Source organism: Lissotriton helveticus, chromosome 1_1 (assembly GCF_964261635.1).
Source record: "Lissotriton helveticus chromosome 1_1, aLisHel1.1, whole genome shotgun sequence".
In the NCBI taxonomy this organism is placed as follows: domain Eukaryota; kingdom Metazoa; phylum Chordata; class Amphibia; order Caudata; family Salamandridae; genus Lissotriton; species Lissotriton helveticus.
Window position 1 is genome coordinate 1,732,908,117 of NC_136057.1, and position 25,444 is coordinate 1,732,933,560.

At 42.0% G+C, this 25,444-nt stretch overlaps 1 protein-coding gene across 8 annotated transcripts in view; it reads left to right on the plus strand.

Moving 5' to 3' along the window:
* The window catches only part of RAVER1 (ribonucleoprotein, PTB binding 1), a 317,338-nt gene that overhangs the window by 276,979 nt on the left and 14,915 nt on the right, over positions 1 to 25,444 (plus strand). For all 8 annotated transcript variants that reach the window (XR_013610968.1, XR_013610969.1, XM_078689186.1 and 5 more), the window contains one exon: positions 17,056 to 17,187. Coding sequence is in view for 6 of the 8 variants with exons in the window: in XM_078689186.1 (XP_078545312.1) it covers positions 17,056 to 17,187 (132 nt within the window). In the remaining 2 variants the exon portion in view is untranslated. The remainder of the gene's footprint in view (positions 1 to 17,055; positions 17,188 to 25,444) is intronic.

Below are 25,444 nucleotides of genomic sequence, written 5' to 3' on the forward strand. Positions count from 1 at the left end.
CGGCTACAACAGCTTTGCTACGTAATGTTCCCATTGCAGAGATCTGCAGGGCTGCCACGTGGAAGTCGGTCCATACCTTTGCTAAGCATTACTGTCTGGACTCTGATGCCAGAGCAGATGCTCAGGTGGGGCAGGCTTCATTAAGAAATCTGTTTGCACAGTAGTGGTGTTGTCTTTTTCTCCACCGCTGGTTAGATTGTTGGGATGGGCTTGCCATTCTATTCACTAGATTATGACTATACACAGAGATCCCCTACTACAGAAGGAGTAGTTTCTTACCTGTAACTCCAGTTCTGTAGTAGGGGTATCTCTTTTATAGTCATAAGCACCTGCCCTCCTCCCCGGTGGAGAAAATGGTACTGTAATGTATGCTACAGGCCTTTCTTTATACACCTTCAAAAAGAACTGAAAGTAAAAGGAGTTTGCTGTGCATCATGGGATACCGAGGGTCCCTGGAGAGTTCCTTAAAGGCACGGTATCCCTTTTCCAGACACATAATGGCAGCCTATGGGGGCTTGTCTGTCCATCCCTTCCTATCTATCATTCCAAGGATTTTGTGAAGTGGAAGCTTCTCTATGGGTGAAACTTAATAGACTGTGTTAAATGTGATATTGGTGGAATATCCTTTGCAATTCTAGTTGAAGTACTGGACAGTGTAGCCTTGCAGGTATAGTCGGCATTATTGTCTTTAATTTTCTCCTAAGTGTCTATGCAGGACTGCAATGAGGACAATTTAAGAGATTATTTTTGATTGCTCCGGGGTCCACGCACATGGGTGGGACTATTCACTAGATTATGACTATAACAGAGATACCCCTACTACAGAACTGGAGTTACAGGTAAGAAACTACTCCTTATCAGCTTACTGCAAGACAATGTACCACCTTCCAGGCATAGGTCGCCCAAGTCTCTCTCTACTGCCTGCGCATTGACATTGGGACTCACAATGAACGAAGTGGACTTGGTTTCCCAGTATGACGACACAGAGGTTTTTACCCAGTGGATGGACTTTAATGCTAAAACCGACTGAGAAGAGAAAAATACTCTGCCTCTACAGGTATAAATAATATCGTACTGGTGTCAGGCACAACAGGCTCTAAGGGAACCACAAGTTCATAATGTAATCACTTTATGGGGACAGCATGTTTTCACCAGCCTGTCAAAGTCAAAAGTTTTTATTTGCTTTGGTACTCAACTGAGGACCACAAAATTGAAAACAGTTTACAAAAATAAGCATAAACATTAATATAACACTAACATTTTTTTTAAAAATGTATAGAAATTATAGCAAACCCATTCATCAGTCGGCTGTTTACATAATAATAGTAAATTATTTACTGTAGTAATGTTGCATTTCTGATATATCGGTTCAAGATATCTTATCCGCGCTTTAACTACACTTGCGTGAGGACAGACAAATAAGATATGCACAATGTCTTGATCACCACCTAAACAGAGGTTACAAGTAAGGGAATCTCCTGATGACCATTTGGATGTGTAAGCGGAAACAGGTAAGATGCCTAATCGCAACATAGTTATAGACCTTCTTGCTCCATGTGTAAGGCAAAGTCCCAAATATGGCCGTAATTGCTTATATTCCAGCGACTCTATGTAGGTTTTATATGTAGATAACTTACTACAATGCATAATATCGAGATCGTAACTTAATCTTGGAGTAAAGCATTTCAGAAATAGTTTTAACTGGGATTTTGACCAGGATAACAGAATATCTTTAGTAAGGTTCGCTATTTTAAATGCTTCAGACATATTCTTGGAAAAATTAAGTTGTCGAGAATCTGTTTTAAATATCTCAGTCTTTAACAAGAATCTCAGTGTTCCTTCCTTTGCATGCAAGATGTTATAGGCCCATCGAATGACATTCGCCACGGCTGTGGCATATGAGCTTGTTAATGCAAATTCCAGTCTGAGGGCCTGTACGGGTGTTGATGTAGAAACCTTTAGTATTCTTTTCAAGATCTTTCCTTCGGTATTGTCCATGAAAGACCATTGTTTTGTTGGTAAGTGTTCAGTTGCATAAGACAAAACCGAAGGTATTTTTACTTTATACACTTGGAGCAATGAGGAGAAGTGCCTATTTCCTGTAGCAGTATACATTCTGGAGAGTGCCCCGGCATGGATCTCGGATTTTTTCTTTAGATTAAATATTTGTTTGAAGTTTTGTAGGTTCTTCGTAAAAATCCTGCCGAGGTAAGTATATTCATCTACTTCCTCTACTCTTGTCCCATCAAGGTTCCAGCGATAATTAGCACTTTTTTTTCGACCAGAGAACGCTACTACTTTTGTTTTCGTTAGATTCGGGATTAAAAAATGATCCTTCGAATAAACATTTAAGGAATCCAGTAAGTTTTGGAGACCGAAAGGTGTAAGGTCTAACAAAACTATATCATCTGCGTATAACAACACGTGTATGCTCTGAGAAGCAACCTTTGGAGGCAGGCTAGAGCATTGTTGTAAGTGAAATGGAAGATCGCTCAGATATAGTGAGAATAGAATTGGTGCAAGAAGGCATCCTTGCTTGAGACCATTCGAGGTATTAATTGGATTTGTCAGACCTTTTTCACTTCCCATTTGTACCTGGGACCAGGTGTTCGTATGTAATTTGATTATAATTTGCAATAAATTTTCAGAGATCCCTAGTCTTAATTTTTTCCATAGTGTTGGTCTATCCACACGATCAAACGCGGTGGAATAGTCTATAAATGCAGCATACACTGGTTGTGATTTCCGCCCAATGTATTTGTCAAGAATAGTCTGGAGAATTGAGATATTGTCTGTTACTGAATGATTAGAACGAAAACCGGCTTGATACATCGGTATTATTCCCTGCGAGAAGCACCAGTCTTTTAATCTATCCAGTACCTCCGCAGCGAAGATTTTGCCTGTAGCGTCCATTAGTGCAATTTGGCGGTAATTACTAGCAACATTTTGATTCCCTTTTTTGTATATGGGTATTATAGTACTTCCCTGCCATGATTTTGGTATTCTCCTGGTACAAAAAATAAAATTAAAGAATGGTGTTAACATTTGACTCCATTCCTTAGGGTTTGACTGCAGAACTTTGATCGGGATCAGATCAGGGCCTGACGCAGAAGTGTTCCTGGCTTTTCTAATGTGTGTTTCAATAGAGAATACTGTACTTTTTTCTATTGGTGTTAAATTGCTTTCCGAGAAGATATCAGCAGCATTAGTATCGGTTTCAGTTGGGTTTGCTTTGTATAGGTCAATTAGATAGGTTTCCCATTCCTGGGGTGGTACTGGTATGGCATATAATTTCTTTTTAGATCCAGTAATTTTAGCTATCAAAGACCAATATTTTCTTTGGTTGTATTGTTTTGCCGCCTCGTGAATGTCCACCCAATTTTTGTGTTGTAGCCTTCTTTTTTTTCTATTCTTATCTCTTCTAAGTTGGTTTTTTAATTTATTTATCTCTTGTATAGCAGGTGAGTAATTTAAAAATTGCCCTCGTATAAGTTTGTTGAGTTTCCTCCTGTTTATATTTTCGTTAAAGGTCTTATAAGATTTATTTTTACGTGGTTTTTCCCTGTCGAGGAGAAATCTTTTGAGATTTGTCATGATACATTCAAAATTTATTATTTGGTCTTCCGAATGTACTTTGGTTAAAATTTTGTTTTGTGAAATCTTTCCATTTATGTAGTCTATGGTCCCGAAGTTCCAAAAGATTCGCCTCTGCTTATTGTTGATTTCAATATTCCCATTAAGGTACAAAGTTGGGTTCAACAAGGAAGATTTTAGCGACCATCCAGTGTTTAGGCATAAGAGCGCGTGGTCGCTGTCTTCTGTAAAATTAATTTTCAAGTGATAGAATGTGTCCGCTATCTCTATATTACATATTAGATAGTCGATGATTGAAGGGGATCCGTTTCCACGCCTTGTAAAAGATGCCGGTCTATCACCCTCTACGTAACCATTCAAGATTGACCCATTTATGCTTGGGAGTGATGCTAATAGCATTTTCCCTCTTTTATCGGAGACTTTTCCTTTTGGAAATATTGGAGTAGGTAAATCTATTGTTTCGTCTTCATATGTTTTTGCCCATTTACCAATTTCAACATTAGAGATTTTCCCATTCACATCACCCACGATTAAATACGGGGTGTTTGCTCGCTCTTCAATTATCTTAGACATTGAATCTATGGTCTCTACAAAAAAGGCATCCTGAGAGGTGCCTGGAGGAATGTACATGTTGAATAACAAAAGGGCCTTTTTTTGGTCAGAGATATTTGTTTTTAGTATGACCTTGATGCACTGGAAATTGTCAGATTTAGAATCGACTATTTCTTGAGACCATTGATGTTCCTCACTTAAGAGAATAGCTAGACCACCCTTTGCATGACCTCTGCTTGTTGCTATAGCCGGGATATCATGGGCGTAGTAACCCTTCTGTTTGAATGCTTTTATTGCCCATGTTTCCTGTATGGCTAAAATATCAGGGTTATCTTTTAGTGCTATGTTCATTTTATTGGTGGTTTTTCCGGCTATATTCCACGAGGTGATCTTTAAACTGCTGTTAAACATTGCATTGCGGTCGATGTACTTGTTTATTGCTATTTAGGGCCTCGGATACCCAAGCCCAAGATTCTGTTGTTTTTCTGAGCTCTTTTTCTTCTTGATATTGGCTCCATACATTCCGTTGTTTACCTGAATTTTCAAGGTATCCTTCCTAGAGCTGATTCGCCCCAGATCAACATGGTCAGGGATGTTTGTAGACCAGTTATTTGTTGGGGTATTCATGATAATATTTTGGGGGCCAATCGATTTATTTGTATAGTGCTTTGATGGAAATATTTCTATGACATCGTAACCATATTTATGTAATATTTCTTTTTCCCTTATGATGATACCAGGAACAACAGATGACCAAAAGGCTACTTCCGCGATTTTTCGATTATCTTTTATAGGAAATGTTACTAAATCTATTTCTTTACTAGTGATCGATTGTAGCGTATAGATTTGCTGCAGCAAAGTGATTATCCTCCCTCTGTTTAACGGTAGATCCTCAGTTGGGAAAAGTTCTTCAAACTGTAGATGTTTGGTCATAGATTGGTTACCGTCAGTGGATAACATCTTATTAGTCCCACTATCTTTATTTATTCGATCAGTACTATTTATTGTTCTGGAAGGTGTATATTCAGGAGCTTTATGATTCAATTGTTTTATGGGTAGTTTGTTTATTATTTCATTTCGTTCCTCTGCCGAAGATTGTTTGGTTGCTACTTTGTCCAGAGGACCATCCTCATTATTGTAGTTAATGATTTCGTTTTTGAATCTGATCTTTCTGAATCTCTTTTTATTAATTCTTCTTAGTGGTTTCCTATTCCTAATTTTTCCTTTTGATCCTTTGTTACATTTCATTTGGGAGGACTTTTCATCTCCAGTTTCATCTGATACAGGTACGGAAATAGTTTTTTCATCGCCTTCATCCGTATCTTTTGTCATATTGTTATTCTTTACTACTGAGAATATCGGATACTCTTTGATTATCGATGAAGGCTCCTCTCTAAATAATTTCTTTAAGGAATATATTCGTACCTCCTTGGGGGTTTTCTTGGTCTTAGTTTTAAATTGATGAACTGATTCTTGATCAGTTGTTTGAGTACTATTGTCACATTTATTTAGACATTCAGGAGTCGAAGTTTTGATTGAAGGGGAGGATTTAGAGAACTCCTTTCTTTCTTCTTGAGTCTGTATACTATTTATTGATTCAATATGATATTTTTTCCTCTTTTCTTCTACCAAGAATTTCAGTATACCAATTTGAACATCCAAAGTTTGATCCGAATTTTCTAGAATATTACCCAGAAAAGAGAGGACAGATACAAGTATTTCCTGTAGAGTATAAAGAGCCTTTGAGATAGGTGTCACTGTATTAGTAGAGATCGTATTATTTGGAAGAAATGTGTCCAATGATGTATCCAGATCAATTTTGAAATCAAAGAGTTGTTCATGAGATTCAGTTTGTAAATTATCTGGATTTAGTTGTATCTCAGAGGTATTTTCCATCGGTTTTATGCCGTCTGGGCAGAGATCCTCGATGTCCGAGAGGTGAATCATTTGTTTTATCGGTGTGGTTGTATTTAGATTTGAAGAATCAAGAGTCGATGTTTGAGACTCCTGTATTGAACGTAGAATCGAAGGTTTGGAATAAGAAACTAGATCACTTAAATTTGAGGTAGTCTGTGCATCCGAAAGAGGTAACTCAAAAGCCTCTTTGGGTGGAGTTTTTTCCAATGTTGCAGACAATTCATGAGCAAGTGAACAAGATTGATTTTTAGGAGATGGAGCTAAGAAGTAGTTGCTGATAGCAGGGGTGCCAATTAACTGACCTTTTTTTACTGCTTTAACGCTGCATTTTCTTACAGCTTCCTCAGTGCCCATTCTCTTCATAAAAATGGTACGAGATCTTAGTTTTTTGTATGCCATAAAAAAAATGTATCAATTAAATAAGAAGTGTTTAATAATAATTGCCGTTATGATGTTAGATGAAGAATTAAGCAGTATAAGTGGTCAGCAGGCAGGTGCTTAAAGGATACCTTTCCACGTTTTAGCTGGTTTACTCCTGGAAACTGAGAATCTGGCTAAAAGACGGTTGTGTCCAGATATAAAATACAGAGTAAAAATGAATAAAAATAACAGTAGGGTGTCCCGTCCCGTCCTTGTTCGACCTTGGACGGCCTTAGACGGCCCGCCCTTTGCCCGGGCTTAGCCCCGAGCTTTGCCCCGCGCGCGTCCCGCTGAGCGCGTAACTAGACTTGCTTAAATAGTATTGTTGTGTCTAATTGGTTGGGGTGTGGCTCTGGGAGGGGGCGCGGCTCACGCGGGAAGAGGACCAGCTGGGAGGTGTTGAATGCTGGTCCTCGCAGTCCCGGGGCCGGCGCCTCTCTCTCCACTGCGGCCACAAGTTGGTTAACAAAGACTCCAACGACGAGGTAGATAAACTGCTTCACAGGCTCCAATGATTAGCGCTGGCAAAGCGCAGCGGCACAAGACTGCAGGACAGCAACTTCAGAGTCACCAGCCTCTCTTTTTAACCGCATGCGCCCTAGCGGTTTTCCCGCTGCGCGCTGCGTTTAAAAAAAAAACCCGCGTTACGTGACAAGGTCAGCTCGTCATACGCGTAGCGCAGGTAACGCCCATGACGAGCTGACCTTGTCATGAGCGCTGAAGGGGTTGAAATCTTATTTATTTTAAATATCACTTTATGGTGAGGGCATTTTTCCAAACCTCTCCATTCCCTAGATTCATAACCTTATTGTTAGTTATGTGTACATCCATCCATTTCCTTTTCATATGTAACAAACTGCAGTCTAACAGCATCGTTCATCATCTCTCAACACATCCATACGTGCTCTACAGGGGGTGCATACAACAGAGAATCCTTACTGAAGCTGCAAGCAGCAAGTGCCCTGTTCTAACCTATTAGGTATGTGAGTAAATTCAATTTATTAAATTATATGTATATATGTATATGTGTGTGTATGTGTATATGTATGTATATATGTGTATATGTATGTATATATATGTATATGTATGTATATATATGTATATATGTATATATATGTATATATGTATATATGTATATATATGTGTATATATGTATATATATATATGTATATATGTATGTATGTATGTATATATATGTATATGTATATGTATGTATATATGTATATATATATAGTTAGTCATGGTCTGCTCGCCCATGCCACCGACCCGGTATCGCCGACACAGTGCATACTGGGAGAGGTAGTTCTCTGGACTGCAACTGAACTGCCCAGGTGTGTCAATTACATAAGGGGGAGGAGTATGTCGTTGCAGACGAACATTTTCAACAGGAAGGAGTAACATTTGGAAGGAACCGCAGTGAAGGGTACTGAGGAAGGCCTTATCGCCGAAATGCATTTACCACCACTGCCAGCAACTCATTAAAACCTGCTGTTCCCTTGAAACCCCCTCCGGTCTCTTATTTCCTCACAGAAATCGTCTTCCATATTTTCTACGCCCGCCAGAGACGCAGCAAAGATGACCCTGCCTTACAAGTGTCCCGATTCAAAACTGGCGTTTCCACTGTTTCAGCGCTACACAATATTGAGTTATCAATAGAATTGGTAACCGCCCGGACTCTCGGATGGAAACAGGAAGACGGAGATATTTTATCTCCACTGAGCGTCACGCCTCGCATTTGGCAGCTCCTACCTGCATGAATTCCGGTGAGAAACGGCTGGGCAGTATGGAGGGGGCCCAGGGGTACGCTTGTGGACTTTGGGGAGCTGTCATGGTGTTGCTTCCACTCACCTGGATGTCCACACAGACCCACAGGCTTTGATCTGCTCGCCCATGCCACCGACCCGGTATCGCCGACACAGTGCATGCTGGGAGAGGTAGTTCTCTGGACTGCAACTGAACTGCCCAGGTGTGTCAATTACATAAGGGGGAGGAGTATGTAGTTGCAGACGAACATTTTCAACAGGAAGGAGTAACATTTGGAAGGAACCGCAGTGAAGGGTACTTTGCCGAAATGCATTTACCGCCACTGCCAGCAACTCATTAAAACCTGCTGTTCCCTTGAAACCCCCTCCGGTCTATTGCCTCACAGAAATCGTCTTCCTTATATATATTATATATTATATATATCTATATCTATATATATCTCAATTCCTGCTCTTCGGCCCATCGCCAAAGTTCACCACAGGTACAGACCACAAAATGCGCAAAAAGTTATCAAGAAGGTGGTTTATTGTCCCATTATCTCCAGCGATATATATACTGTTGCACAATTATATTTATTTATATTAAAGTTGTGAAATGTATCCCTTTATCTCCCACATTAGTGGAAACCTCTTTTTCTTTAGTGGAACCATGAGATTCTCCTTGGGCATGTCTGTTATCTTCATCCTGTAACACTGTAACAATAAAACTGATACCATACCATTATCTACTCTCTGGTATCTACGCTGCACCCCTTGATAATGTTATTCAGTGGAATAAACCCACCCTGAATATCTCCTACAAAGATATTATTTCTCAAGAAAACAGTGATATCCTAAACAGATCCGTGGTGTCCAATATAGTTCCAGGAAGGCTAATGTGATATCCCTAATATTATTACCATGAATTGAGCATTAATTTTGACCCTAATTTCCTAAGCACTTTATAGATTTAGACATCATTAGCGCAAAATTCACATTTACCTATAGTGTTGTACCCTACAATAGTAGAATCAGGATATTTAATTAATATAAAGGAATTTAAGTTGTTTAAACTACTCTTCAACATTACAAGCAGTGCATTTGCTTAACACTTATTTGCTGTAGGCCAAACTAGAAACCAATCTGCTGAAAAGGAATATTTTCCCCCTTCAATCAAACACAGCCCTGTACACACACACAGTGGCTAACTTCAGAAAAAAAAATGCTCAAAAACTCCCTGCGTGGACAGACTTTACATTACTTGTACAGGACTGCAGACACTTCTAAAATTATTTATTTTAATAAAATCACCTACATTGTATGCTCTTGTTATAGGAGCAGCAGGAAATCCCAACCTGCTAATTTTACAGGTATTCTAGTGGGTACATTTTCTTCAAGCACGTTTGCTAAGGAACACATGAGCATTTTCCCTGCGTTCTACTTTTCGTGATCCAGACTATGCAACATATTTAAGCCATTTAAACATGAATATCAAACCAGCATTTCCCCTAGCATGAGTGCATATAGTGCTTGCTTTGGACAAAACAAAGTAAGCAAATTCTCCTTCTCTTTCTGCACTGCCATCTCCTCTTTCAAAAAGTTTCAGAAAACCCTTGCTCTGAGCCCTGGTAGGCTTCTAAATGTGGACCTCGACCTTTTAACCCATTAGCAGCTGGCTGTCCCAAGCCTTTCCCCATGTGGGTTATTTTGTTTAAAGAACTTCTCCAGAAGCAAGACTGAGGGTCCGTGCTCCGTGGTGATATTTTAAAAGGTATGATCACATTTGACAGTATCTCTCGAGAAGCATGACTGAAAAGCCTGTATGCTGACAAATGAAAGGTAGGGTACACTTTTATTCCTTATCATTTATTCATTTCTTAAATTGGCTCCAAACCTCAGCCTTCTGAATGCCATAGTGCGCCCAGAATTCTTGTGCATAAAAGTAAAAGATTGCATAAAGGCTCTCATGTGTGTACGGCTACCCATTGCATAACTTTGTAAGTGCCCTAATATTCAGTAATACTGTCATTGCTAGAGAAACTTAATATTCACCCTTTTAATTTGGTGTAAGCACAACGCTTTTACTGAAACATAGACATTTTCTTTCATCCTTTAGTAATAAGTAATTATTTACTATGAGATCCACAAATATGGAAAAGCAGGATAAGAAGTCCTGACTTGTATTCTTTCTGTTTTATCCACAATAATCAATTTCTATTTTAAATCTTTCAAGAGTGCTGCAACATTTTGCATCTATTTTTAATATTGGTTATATCCTAGTTTTGTAAAAACACAAATTCGTTTTTTTCTCTGTGAGGCCTACTTTTTCTAGTTGCATTACTTTTTTCTAGGAAAAGTCAGTTTTAACATTTATCATGTAACAATTAGTATGAAAGACACACTGAGCGAACCACGTCTGTTTCTAGCAAACCACTCGCCCGCACTCCTACAAATCTATTCCAGCCTGACTTTTTCTGCCCTTTTAGACACGTCCTGGGTTAACAGCTGCCAAGAAGCCTCAGATTCTGACTGCACCACTGACGGTGGTTCCAGTATAAATTTGTACACACATTTTAAAGTTAAGTAATATGAGGCTATGTATAATGATCCCAGAATGCTCTTATTATATGCAAATATTTGTACACGCTTGAAAGCAAATGACGGTCAGAAATTGACTTGTTTGGGCATGGCTTTTTTTGTAAACCCATATCAGTGTTGGGGCTGCTGGGCCCTCACTATTCTAACAAGCATTGGTAAAATCAAAAATAGTTTTTGGACTCAAATTACACATGGCCCCAGGAATTCTGGGCACTGTACAAAACTACTTTGTGTGTCAATATGCTCCTTGTGAAACAGAAGAATACAGTCACTCACAGTGATGCCAGCTGATAGAGACAGAGTGACAGACATAATTTTAATATACACAAAGTCATGGCTAACGCCAGGCCTAATTAGAAGCCCACTTATTAAACAAAGTCTCAAAAAGTGCATGCATGGTATATATCCTTGCATATATAGGCAAGTCAGTACGTTTGCACAGACTCAAAAGGTCATTCCAACCCTGGAACTATTGCTTACCACTAACTTCAGCCCCAGTATGTAGACCAGCAGAAATGTGGCAACATAAGGGAATTGCTAGCATTCAAACCCTACTATGGTATGAACCCTGGCATAATCAGACAACACTTTTATATCATTAGATTGCTGCCATGTTTGTTGCAGCATTGCATGGCACAAAAGGGACAAGAAGAATGCAGGACAATGTATGCAAAACCAGTCTCCTCTTATATGCTATACCTTGTAACTGCTTCACTGTCCATAGTACTTAACATATTTTCTATACTTCATATTCTTACCTTCATTTGAATTTTTCTCTCCTGATGGTTTTTTAAACTGCTTTCTAGTGCGCTCGCCATGATTTTCATCTGAGATCCTGTCTTGTGATGTCTGCTTTGTACTTATAATGTGAGCTTACACCCTGAGGGATAAATTCAAAATGTCTGCTGCAAGGGAAAAGTGTTAGGTCAATGTACTTTTCTCCTGCACTAATGCGCCTAATTTATATTATATATATATATATATATATATATATATATATATATATATATATATATATATATATATATATATATATATATAATGTCTGCTGCAAGGGAAAAGTATTGGGTCAATTTCCTTCGCTCATGCACTAATTTGCCTAATTTTTATATATATCATGAAACATAGATGTTCAGTACTGAAGATCAATATCCTATTCAAATGCAGTCATTCATCCATGACATAACTATGCGTATTTAAAAATTATTCCCTGTGTTCCGGTGCAACCAGCAAATCAGAAGCTCCACTCACTATATTCTGGGAGGGTTTCTTTTTAGTGAGTAAAATCAATACCCCCTCCTAGCATAGGATCTCCTGAAATGGATTTTATAAAACTCCCAAAGAGTCTAGCCATTTGTCAATATTTATTGACATAAAGTAACCTAGTTACTTATCAGTCGCCTGCTTCACTACTTCTTATATGTGTAGGTGCACATACATTATTCTCTAACCCAGGCTCTCCTGCAGTGTATCCACATATCAATTAGTTTATTGATCCAGAGAATATTTCTTAAAAACATTTTCTACAGTCCCCTGTCTATTTTAAATGCCAGTCAATGCCCCTTTTATTAATACAATGTGTTAAATACATATTTGAAAGACTGAAAGGTCACTTGCAGCAAGGCAAGTTAGTTATTTAGCTTACGTCTCACTTACCAACTGGTGACATCGCAGTCCTCCAATATATCCCACTTCTGACACCATTCTGATGGGGAAATTCTGGCAACTCACCAGACATAGCAGGTTTGCTCAGAAACAAAGTGAAATTTATTTATTGGTACCAAAAACATGCATCCTTGCTAATTAGCAAGGAAGAAGTCCGATCTGCCACCTTAGGGGCTCTCGGGCCACTTCTTCCCAGAGTGACAGATTTCTAGGTGCTATATACCTGAAGAAATGCCATGTCAGCGGAACTAGAATAAGGCACCAAGCCAAATAGGGCTGACATGGATGTTCAATGTCTGCACCATGCAAAACAGCCAGATATGGGCAGACCAGAAAGGCAAGCTCTGCACTGTGTAACACTTTCATATCATGTAGTCAAGACAAGCGAGGTGACCTGTAAGGGGGTACAGAATAGCTTGTTGAAGCTTGTCCAGTCAGGGTCAGATAAGAAGCCATTTTCAGCTCTAGGCCTCATTAATGTGATCTTATATAATCATGAACTCTTTGGAAGTACATGCAAATGAATTTATATGGATATTCATATATATTTTGTAACAGTCACCATTCAGGAAGTCCTGCAACTTCACAATGTGAACGACTACATTGTATCCTTGGATCTTCACATTACCAGTTCCGGGTTCTGCTCTTCTGACTCAAGTCTGCCCCACGCATCTTCACAAAATGTCTCTCTCCAGTGGCTGCATACCTCGGACCGCAACATCACCAAGTTTTTCCTTATCTCGATGACTGGCTGGTCAAGGCAACCTCTCTCTACATCGTGAGGAGATCTTCCAGAGCCGGTCTACGGCTTCTCAAACAATTGGGTCTTAGCCTCAACCCAGACAAATCCATTCTACAGCCTTCTCAACGAGTAACATTTCTGGGAGCTGTCCTGGATACGGTCCTGAAAAAAGCTTTCCCGTCACAGAAGCGACAACAAAAACTTCTACAATTAGCAGAGCGCATAAGGAAAAGAAAATATTTCAGTGCGCCTATTAAAATCCCTCCTCTGAATGATTTCATCCTGCATTCTTCTGGTTCCCTACTGTCTCCTCCGTATGCGTCCTCTCCAGGAGTCTTTCCACTCAGTGGATTCAGGTAGACGGATCCTTCTACATCATACTGGTCACTTTTCAGATAGTCGTTGCTCTGCACTGGTGGACTTTTCCACAAAATCTCTCCCGAGGCCTACCTTTTCAAACTCGAGCCTCTCCCCAAGTGATAACTACGGACTAATCGCTAGAAGGCTGGTGAGCCTTCCTTCAGGAGCTCCCAATCAGCGGAAAGTGGTAATCTTCAGAACACAAACTGCACATAAACCTTCTGGAGCTCAAAGCAGTTTATCTAGCCCTCCGGGCATTCCTTCACAGGATCAAAGGTTCCCTAGTGCTCGTCAAACAGACCATAGTAAGACGATGCACTACCTGAACAAACAGGGAGGAACTTGTTCACTATCACTCTCTCAAGAATCTGAAAAAATCTGGAAATGGTCGCTTCAGCACAAAATTTCCCTGAGGGCAGAGTATGTTCCAGGAAAAGGCAATACATTTGCCAGATTTGCTAAGCAGACTGCAGACAACCTGCCACGAGTGGGAATTGAACCAGCATACTCTACATCTTCCAACAGTAGTTTGCCCCATTGAGAGATCTGTTTGCCACCCAGTACAACACCAAATGCCAACATTACACAAGCTGGCATCCCCATCGGGGATCTCTGGGGGAATGCATTTTTGATAGCATGGTTCGACGTATTTGCCTATGCCTTTCCACTGAATCCCCTGATTCCCAGTGTCCTCGGGGAGATAAAGGCAGACCCCTGCACACTAACCCTTTTAGCTCCAGCATGGCTTTGCCAACATAGGTTAACAAAGTTCTATTGTCTCTCCCTGCAACCTCCAATTCCTTTGAAGCAATTCCCATCTCTCCTCACAATGGATCAGATTCCAGTCCAACAAACCGATCCAGCATCTCTCAACTTATCAGCCTGGCTCCTGAGTTCCAAGAATTTCATGGCCTAAACGTTCCTCCAGACTGCAGAGCAGTTCTAGCTCGGGCTTGAGCTGATAGTACAAACAGGACTTATTCCTTCAAATGGGAAAAGATTCTGTATCTGGTGTAGATCTGCTAAGGTGCATCCCCTCACTTCCTCTCCAGAAGAAATACTACCATACCTTCTCCATCTAGCAACTTTAGGTCTCGCTCACGCCTCCTGTAAAGTTCACCTGGCAGCGATATCCCGTTTCAGGAGATCTTCTACAGGACCTTCTCTTTGGTCACATAGACTGATAAAACATTTTCTCAAAGGCCTATTTTGGACTTTCTCTCCCGTTAAGTCCCCACCTCAAACATGGCAACTGAACACAGTCCTTGCTCAACTTATGAGGCTCCCCATTGAGCCGATACACAGAGCGGACCTCAAGTTCCTCTCCTGGAAGACTGCACTTCTTCTAGCCCTTGCATCTGCAAGACGAGTAAGTGAACTTCACACATTCACAATAAAGGAACCATTTCTCCAATTCAGGAACGATTAAGTACAGATTTTGGAATAGTCCGAAGAATTACCCTAAGTCCCATCGGACTTTCGCCTTAACGAACCTATTGTTTTAAAGACCTTCTTTCCAAATCCTCAAACAGAAGCTGAGAGAGCTCTTCCTTCATTAGATCTGAAACGCTGGCTTAAATTCTACCTTAACAGGACAAAAGCGTTCCGCAAATCCAACCAACTCTTTGTGGCTTACAGTTTACCTAGAAAAGGTTTTCCACTTACTAAACAAAGTATTTCTAGATGAATCTCTGGTTCTTTTGTCTTCTGTCACCAGCAAGCTGGCCAATCTTTACAATCGAATTTGTGCACATTCCACTAGGGCAGTTTCTACTTCTATGGCACTATTTGCAGGTGTGCCTATCGGACATTTGCAGAGCGGAAACATGGAAGACGCCGCATACATTTACCAAGCATTACTGCCTGGATACGGAACTAATGAAGGATGCTGCAGTGGGACAGGCGGTGTTGCGTCCTCTATTTCTATAGAGGTGAGCCTTCCTTCCTTCCCACCAACCTCTTTTCTTTTTTAGACGCACATTTCTCTGTTATTTCTATGATCTTTGCCATACCTGCAATTTGTTGCTTTCCATTCTCACATTGATATGTCTATTATCTGGTGAATTTCTGCATTCTATACGAAACGAAATGTGCTTATTGCTTTCTATTCTGATTCAGGCATGTGAATCTATGAAAGATACCCTAATACTGGATAATAAATGTGTTACTTACTGGAAACTGCAGCTATCCAGTATTGGTATCTTTCATAGATTCACATACATCCCACCCGCCTCCCCTGTTAACTCTCATCTAGTACTCTCAGTTGCACCTCTATATAGCACTATGCTTACGAAAATCTGAGGGTCTAGAGCTCCTTCCTGGAAGGTTCCAGAGGGTGGTGATAGCTGATGGGCTGTTCTCGGAGTTTGGTCTTTGTTACAAAAGGACCTGGATATGTTACTAATGTGAGGCCTTAGGCCTATTACTCTGTGTCTAATGGGACATTACTTTACTTATGTACCGGGGACTCCCATCCCGACGACAGATAATGATTCAGGCATGTGAATCTATGAAAGATACCATTACTGGATAACTGCAGTTACAGGTAACGCATTTCTTATGTTGGCCCTTTACATTTTAAAAATTCAGTTAGTAAGAAACCGTAAATGTTCATCCTTCAAGAGTTCTTGATGCGGAGAAGTTTGGTTTGTTTTTTCAGAACTGATTGACGGCATGCCAATCAGTCTAACCTCCTGTACTCCCCATAGTCGGCCTCAAAGTTTCATTCTCTTGTATGAAGGTTGATGGGTCAGGTGGAAAGGCAGTAATTGGGGGTTTCTGACATGGGCTTGATGTGGGACCAGGTTCTGTTGCTTGAAAAGCCCAGTGACTGACTCATGACAGGCAAGACCTCTTGTCTATGTACATGGCACTGAAATGAGCAGGGAAAGTACTAAGAATTTCAGGCCATCTAGCATGCGCTAGAGCAAGGCACTGTCTCCTGAAATGGTTGCTCTTGAAACAAACAATGAAAATAACTTGTTAACTTGGCATTTGGAGCAGGAAAAGTTAACACTTCAGTTATCTAATGGCTTATCAGTGCCTGGTCCTCTCTAGTGGCACTTGTATATTAGCTTTGTGAGATGGGCAAACTTTGGAGCCTTTCTCTACAACTTCTTATTATGGACCTCACATAGACCCTGTTGACAAAAGTAGTGAACATTTTATGATTGCTTGCCTGGGCCAGTTTACCTTTTGCTAATTTCGGCTTGGGTCACAAATTTAACCTTGTCCCCAGAAAATGCTGTATAGTGGTATGCCTTTTCTGATTTCCCCACCCCCCTTCTCAAACACTGTGTAATACTTTGTACCTAAATGTTCCATGAGATAAAACGTGCATTCTTCAACTTGGGACTGCCAGGAAGGTTTGTTCCTTGCCCAATCCTTTTATTTATTTCTTACTGTCCCCGTAGAAGATACTAACCAATCTTTGACCCCAATTTGATGCTTGGTTTTTTTTTTTAGATGTCTCCGTCATCCCAGTTTAGTGACAGAAACAGTTTAGGATTGATGCAGCCTCCGTTCTACTCTGGAAGCTCTTCTTCGTACTTCTCCAGTGGAATGCATGGTGACCTTCACCAAAGCTCGGTTCAGAAGGTATATTATGTTTTACTTTTCAGCTATTTGTAATGCAATGTGATTTGAAGCCAGTGCTGCGATTTTGTTAGATGTTTAATCTGACCACTTTGTCCCGTTCTGTCCCAGCCTTCTCTACTGTGTTCAGATACATTTTTATTTTGCTTGATTAATTAAAACCATTGTATACATTACATAGACATTAAAATCGAAGCACATTGCAGTAGTGCAAGAATTAAAACATGTTAAAATGGTCCGCCATCTATTATGCGAACAACAATTATTTAGCTCATGGGGGTAAAATTCCTCAGTACAGTTAATTCTTAATCTAATTAGGTCAATTTGATAAAAAAATCTATTTGAGCTGTCAGTCACCCAAGTTCTTTCGCAGAATGTTTGCTCGTTTTTTTTGTGTTTTGGGGGTAAAAACGGTTAATTGAGCCAACACCCAAGCGAAGTTTTAGATCCTGCTTTGAAGTAGTGTTGGGGATTTAGGACGTCTTAATTGTTGAGCACAGGCCAACCATGGGCTCGCTTTGACAGTGCTTTCTTGTCCTCTATAACTGATATTAATCTTGTTGTCTTTGTGACGATTAGTTTTAATACTGGGTGAGCCGTTGGCCTATTCCAAAGGTCCGTCAGGCCCACGGTCTTGATGGATTCCAAAAGTTACTTATTTGCTAGCAGTTTTCCAGCCTTCTCTACTGTGTTTAGGAAGTTGCAGTAATTGCAGTTGGGTATGTTTTCGCTCATTAAAGTCCAGTAGAAGGCTATATGCTCAGTCTTATTTTTGGATCAGTGTGGTTGACTCGCCTATCCCGCCCCTCAAATTTTCTGATTGTCTATAGTACAAGATTTGCAGGATGGGCCCCTATGCACATCTCTACTCGCTCAAATGACTTAAGTGTCATGAGCTTCCCTCCATCACTTTATTTGTGGGATAGATGAGAGAGGATTGGCTCCCTACACCTTTTAAGTTATGTGGATGGTTTTGCTCCAAAGACCATTCACTACCTGCTTTGTGATCGATGCGTCTTGGGTGGACCACACCACACCATAATTATGACCTGCATAGATTTTGTTGTCTAACTAGTGGAATTATGCCGTTTGCCTCTGGGTTTGGTGCCTTGTGATCTGGACTAGTTCCCTCTTCTGGGAATGTGTCAAATAGAAGTGTCTCTTGCAGATGTTCTGTGCTCTTGAATGTGCATGCCTGAGCTTAGTGCATATTCAGTCTGCTTTTTCGGATCTATGCTCACCTTGCTTCCTCTCGCCCCTCCTGGCTATTCCACTAAAATTCCCCTCCTCCCAACCCTAAAACCTTATGTTTGTACATGTGAAATTGGAATCTTGGATGCCTTGTTCAGAAGTACAGAACCCAGCACCAGCCATGAATATTCTGGAGTTATGCTTTTAATTATGTGCACGTACATTGGAACAGTTTGTTTAATGGTGTATTGTAATTCTGATGGGTACATCTAACCACATATTCCTCATCTTTAGAATGGTCCCACATGGATCCAGCAATTCTATTTTTTCTTCTTTTGTTTTTTGGTATCAGTGCTCCAGTATGCTGGCATTTGGCATCCTGTGGCTTTGTACCACCCCAAAAGGGAAGGGGTGGAGCTCGCATATAAGTGAGTCCAGCGTGCTAACGTTTTTTTGATTTGTTTCTCTGCTCCAACCTTGTCTTCCAATTTTCTAAAACTGTGGCCTAGGAAATGATGTCCCAACGGAAAACAACCAGATTCAAACTGTGCTGATATTGATAGAAGCGGATGTTGATCATATATATGCATGAAGTGTTTGTGGAGCTGGGGCTTCTGCCTCTAGTCTCATGGCGTGCAACAAATGTGCCCTTATGCACCTAAAGAATGTTTAGGTATTAGAGGTGCAGCTTTACATCACAGATCATAAGAGTTCACAGTTGAGGCACAGATCCTGATCCAAGTTGTGGCCTGGTTTCTGGTCTCTGACTTCTTGGAAAACTTCAATTGGGAAGGCACACAGTCCAGATATAAGCCCAAGAGTGCCAAGGTGGACTCTACCTCCCTCGTCCAGCAACTTGGAAGTCTAGCTAGAAGCTGAGGATGTCAAAATAGAGCTTGCATCCTTCTAGTTTCTCCCAAATCTAACCTGGCCTAACAATTGGTTCCAGCGCCCCAATATCCTGGGACGACTTTGGAACCCTGTGCTGCCCCGTAGAAGAAGGAATCACACTGCAGATCTGCAGCAGGGTCAGTCAGACTACCTCCACCTGTTCCGCTCCCAATGCAGTCTACCCATTAGAGACCCACTATGAGCCTGCACTGATGCTATTTCTGGCCATACTGGTGCACACTGTGGGCTCAAGGTCCGGTCTCGGTGCCAATTTCCATTCCCAAACTGTTTTAAGGTGAAAGTATTATGTGGTATTGCAAGGGTGCCTTACCATGCAATAGTAGCACAATACACACAGATGGGCCTTGGGTACTCTCTCCGTACACCATCGCTCAGTTCTGGTAGAGTGGCAAAGAGCAGACAGGCTACTTGGAAGAACAGGTGTTAAGCATTTCACATTACCAACCTGGACGATAAGTAATTGACACAATTTATTGGAAATCCTACACCAATTCATAAAAATAGCTCAGATTTTTATATAGTTTCAGACACCAAAATGAAATCAATACATACAGTATAGCGGTAGTTATCAATTTTAAACCAATATTTTGCAATGTGAAAAACCTTAACATTGCGGTCAATGGGGAAAAACAGACGTAATCAATACTTTAGAGGGAGAGTTCAATGGAACCCACTTGGCATTAAGGTCTCTGGAATCCTTGGACCAGTTCACAACAGCTAGCCCAATTTTATTTGGCTTAAGGGAGCGGGTACAGAAGTGTTCTTGGCTAGCCGTGGTGCTGACCTGGATCTGCGGCAGCGGTGCAGGAAGGCGTGCCAAGAGTGGGTGAAAACAAATGTTGGATCTTTACAATGGAGCCACTGGGGTGGTTGGTTGTGCTGGCAGCTTGATGTCTCCTCTTGATCTGTCGAATAAAGCAGTCGGACTGACTACAAACAGTCCTTGGCACCGACAAACAGTGACTTGGGGAAATCTCCTTACAGACGACCAGGGGAACAATGTAGACACTTGAGCCTCGCTGAGGGTCGAGTTCCAGCTCTTTGAAAACATCTGACCACTTTTCTTCAGACAGACACACTTAGGAGGCCAGCAAACAGTCTTTCGTTTGGTCATGTAAGTGTGGTTTGGTCCTACAGACTGCAGGGGACTAGAACCTCTGGTCCTTGGAAGTTCTTGCAAAGTCTCTATCCTGCGGTTAATCCGCCCCAGTACTGACCACATCCTGTGGGTGTAAGTAACTGCTTTTAAGACTAAATTTAAGATGGCAAGAGCCATCCTCCACTGTACACCTCTGCCGCAGCACCGTAGAGGTGTGGTCCGCCTTGTGGAGGTGCATGCATTCCTACATAGCTAATTTCTAGCCTGCCCACAAAAACAGTGCCTGGGGCAGTGGGAGGCGTTGTCTTCGAGTGAGGGACAAGTTCCTTTGTCCAGTAGTGCAAGTGAAGCCTTTGAGGCTCAGCGCCACACCGGTGCAATCAGTAGTCATCCTGTTTGGGAGGAAATGTCCCCTCCTGCTCAAACAGGTCCTTTGTCTCTGACCTCTGGGAGTAGCACACCCTTCCCAGCATGAGGTCGGATCTCTGTCTTGGCAGCAAACACCCAGAAAAGCCCGCAGAAGGCACGAGAACACTGGTTAAACTAGGTGGGCTCTATCTTAAGTGCCATTTGGGTACAGGCTGGTTAAACCTCGACACCACCTTTTGTGTCTGGAGTTAAAAAGCACAGTGCTTGGCACCAAACCAGAAAGAAATCGATTGGGCCATCACAGAGCTGGGCATATAGGTAACATCCTAATGCCAGCCCATGGTATCATATGGGCTGCCGGGCACTTGTGGTAGAATTATGGTTTAAATGCTACTACAGGGCTGCATATTCTTGCACATAAAATACACTCCTTCCTGCCTTCTGGGCTGTAGAAGGCCTGCTTTAGAGGTGACTGACATATATTAAATGCAATGAGGTGACCCTGTCGCACATGGTCTGAGCAGGGTCAAACGCGAGCGCGCAGGCATCTCGTGCACATGGCAGACCTAGACTTTACTCTGGTCACTCAAGGTGGCATAGTAAGTGCTGCAGCTCTGGTACCCCTTTTACATCCCTGCTCTGGTATCGTGTGTGTGTGTCGTCTGTGTGTCGTCTGTGTCGTCTGTGTGTCGTCTGTGTCGTCTGTGTGTCGTCTGTGTGTCGTCTGTGTGTCGTCTGTGTGTCGTCTGTGTCGTCTGTGTGTCGTCTGTGTGTCGTCTGTGTGTCGTCTGTGTGTCGTCTGTGTGTCGTCTGTGTGTCGTCTGTGTGTGTCGTCTGTGTGTGTCGTCTGTGTGTCGTCTGTGTGTGTCGTCTGTGTGTGTCGTCTGTGTGTGTCGTCTGTGTGTGTCGTCTGTGTGTGTCGTCTGTGTGTGTCGTCTGTGTGTGTCGTCTGTGTGTGTCGTCTGTGTGTGTCGTCTGTGTGTGTCGTCTGTGTGTGTCGTCTGTGTGTGTCGTCTGTGTGTGTCGTCTGTGTGTCGTCTGTGTGTGTCGTCTGTGTGTGTCGTCTGTGTGTGTCGTCTGTGTGTGTCGTCTGTGTGTGTCGTCTGTGTGTGTCGTCTGTGTGTCGTCTGTGTGTGTCGTCTGTGTGTGTCGTCTGTGTGTGTCGTCTGTGTGTGTCGTCTGTGTGTGTCGTCTGTGTGTGTCGTCTGTGTGTGTCGTCTGTGTGTGTCGTCTGTGTGTGTCGTCTGTGTGTGTCGTCTGTGTGTGTCGTCTGTGTGTGTCGTCTGTGTGTGTCGTCTGTGTGTGTCGTCTGTGTGTGTCGTCTGTCTGTGTGTGTCGTCTGTCTGTGTGTGTCGTCTGTCTGTGTGTGTCGTCTGTCTGTGTGTGTCGTCTGTCTGTGTGTGTCGTCTGTCTGTGTGTGTCGTCTGTCTGTGTGTGTCGTCTGTGTGTCGTCTGTCTGTGTGTGTCGTCTGTGTGTCGTCTGTCTGTGTGTGTCGTCTGTGTGTGTCGTCTGTCTGTGTCGTCTGTGTGTGTGTGTCGTCTGTCTGTGTCGTCTGTGTGTGTGTGTCGTCTGTGTGTCGTCTGTGTGTCGTCTGTGTGTCGTCTGTGTGTCGTCTGTGTCGTCTGTCGTCTGTGTGTGTGTGTCGTCTGTGTCGTCTGTCGTCTGTGTGTGTGTGTGTCGTCTGTGTCGTCTGTGTGTGTGTGTCGTCTGTGTCGTCTGTCGTGTGTGTGTGTGTGTCGTCTGTGTCGTCTGTCGTGTGTGTGTGTGTGTCGTCTGTCGTCTGTCTGTGTGTGTGTGTGTGTGTGTCTCGTCTGTCTGTGTGTGTGTGTGTCGTCTGTCTGTGTGTGTGTGTGTGTCGTGTGTGTGTGTGTCGTCTGTGTCGTCTGTGTGTGTGTGTGTCGTCTGTGTCGTCTGTGTGTGTGTGTGTCGTCTGTGTCGTCTGTCTGTGTGTGTGTGTGTCGTCTGTGTCGTCTGTCTGTGTGTGTGTGTCGTCTGTCTGTGTGTGTGTGTGTCGTCTGTCTGTGTGTGTGTGTCGTCTGTCTGTGTGTGTGTCGTCTGTGTGTGTGTCGTCTGTGTGTGTGTCGTCTGTGTGTGTGTCGTCTGTGTGTGTGTCGTCTGTGTGTGTGTGTGTCGTCTGTCTGTCTGTGTGTGTCTGTCTGTGTGTGTGTGTCTGTGTGTCGTCTGTGTGTGTGTGTGTGTGTCTGTGTGTGTGTGTGTGTCGTCTGTCTGTGTGTGTGTCGTCTGTCTGTGTGTGTGTGTGTGTGTGTGTCGTCTGTCTGTCTGTGTGTGTGTGTGTGTGTCGTCTGTCTGTCTGTCTGTGTGTGTGTGTGTGTGTCGTCTGTTTGTCTGTCTGTGTGTGTGTGTGTGTGTGTGTGTGTGTGTGTACTCTATACTACAGAGGCCTACAGACAACTCCACGATATCGAATGTTATACAAAATCTAACAATAAGGAATGTTCTAAGGCCAATAAAACTCTATACAAACACCTGTCAAAATGGCGTAGGGAGGGCCTCATTTCAGAAGACGAGTTCAAATTCATGCACAATGAGTTCCCAGTATTACCACTTTTCTACCTAATACCGAAAGTCCATAAAGGAATCGCTCCCATACCTGGAAGACCGATAATTTCAGCGATCAACAGTGTGGGAGAAAAAGTTGGACAATATATACATTTCTTCTTACAAAATCAAGTAAAGAATTTGCCCATTTTTGTCCGGGACACTAGTGAGTTCCTGAAAAAAAATAGAAGCAGTTGAGTGGCAGGACGACATGTTACTAATAACGTTGGAGGTGGAGTCCTTATACACCAGTATAGCCCATGAAAGTGACCTCAACGCTGCAAGTCATTTTCTTAGTCTGAGACCTGTGGAATACTATGAACACAACAAAGTTGTACTAAGTTTAATAGACTGGTGCCTTAAAAATAACTTTTGTTAAAGAAGTGTAGAGAAAATTGAGGGGTGTTGCGATGGGAGCCTGATTCTCCCCCAGCTATGCGTGTTTGCACGTGGGCTGGTGGGAGGAGCAGGTTCTCAACGCCACGCACAAGGTTTGGGTGAATGAAAAAATAATCAAATACTTGCGGTATATTGACAACATTTTTTATTGTGTGCAAGGGGATGAGGAAGAAGCTGTCTCCTTTATCGAGGAAATCAATAACGACTCCCTGAATTTGAAATTTACATCGCATATTAGCACGAAACAGGTAGAGTTTCTAGATGTCAAAGTGTATATAGATGACTCTAACAAATTACAAACCACACTTTTTAGGAAGCCTACCGCAGGTAATACCACTTTACATGCCTCTCGTCTCCACCCTAAGCACACCATCAATAGCATTGTCTTTGGAGAAATCTGACGACTAAAAAGAATATGCAGTTCTGTTGATGACTTTGAAAGATGTGTAAGGGAATTACGAGACCGGCTTAAAGACCGAGGGTATTCAAACGTTATGTTTGATCAAGCTTTGGCTAAAGCTAGTTCCAGAACCCGAGCGAGTCTCTTCCCTGTTGAGTCTACTAATAATGTTATCGAAGAACAGAACCAGACTGTTGATGTAAGGTCCAATGTCAGTCCCAGATTCATCACGGCTTTTAGTGACCAGGAAAGCACGATCAGAAAAATTATCAACAAGAATTGGCCTATTGTCCTTACGGACAATGTCCTAGGGGCCATTTTACCACCCAAACCTATGGTGACTTTCCGCAGAGCACGCAACATGGGAGCAGTTCTAGATCAAACTAGTCCAGAACTAAAACAAAAAACCATTTGGCTGCAACCTACAGCAGGGTTCCGTAAATGCTCCAGTTGCAGAGCTTGCAAGTTTGGTGTCAATAAGACCCACTACCGTACCCCTTTCAGTTTGGAAGAAATTCCGATTATTGGTAATCATACCTGTAAAACGGAATTCGCGGTGTACGTCCTGACGTGCACATGTGGCCTCAAATACATTGGGAGCACTAAACAGGTGCACGTCAGGATCCTGCAACATTTGCGAGCAATTTTGCACAGCGACCCTTCCTATCCAGTGGCACGCCACTTTGAAATTAAACATAATAAGGATGTCAACTGTTTATCGTACTATGTAGTGGGAGCAGTGCCCAAACTTCGTAGAGGTGGTAACAGAGAGCTCAAACTAAGACAACTAGAGTCCAGCATGATCTCTAGTTCGATAGTAAGTGGCCCAATGGGCTGAACAATACCAAGGATCTGCATACTTACTTATAAAAGGACTCATTACATTTTTTGGCCTACTCCATCACTGAGTTGATATGAGTCCTGTGACCCCAGGTAGTCAGGTGCCCTGTTGCCTGGGGGGTTTAAATTCTACATAACAGTTCTCGGTGTTTCAGTATCTTGATCAGTAAAATTCCCCCTGGCTAGTCAGGTTCCCAGTTAGCCAGGAGTTGTAATTCTCCAGATCCTCAGCCCCTCTGTGTAAATATATTTAATATCCTGTTTTTTCTAATAAGATCTCTTTTAGCACTTTTTTATTCACAGGGTTTTTTTAATCAATTTTAATGATCAACTCCGTAATTAATATGAATTGTTTTTATCATGCTTTATTATCTGACAAAATGTGGTTTTATCCTAAATTGTTTAGAAAGCATTGATTCATCATATTTCTTCAGGTTGTTTTATCATTCACTATAGCAGTTTATTCCCGAATTTTTGCACGTGTTAGTCC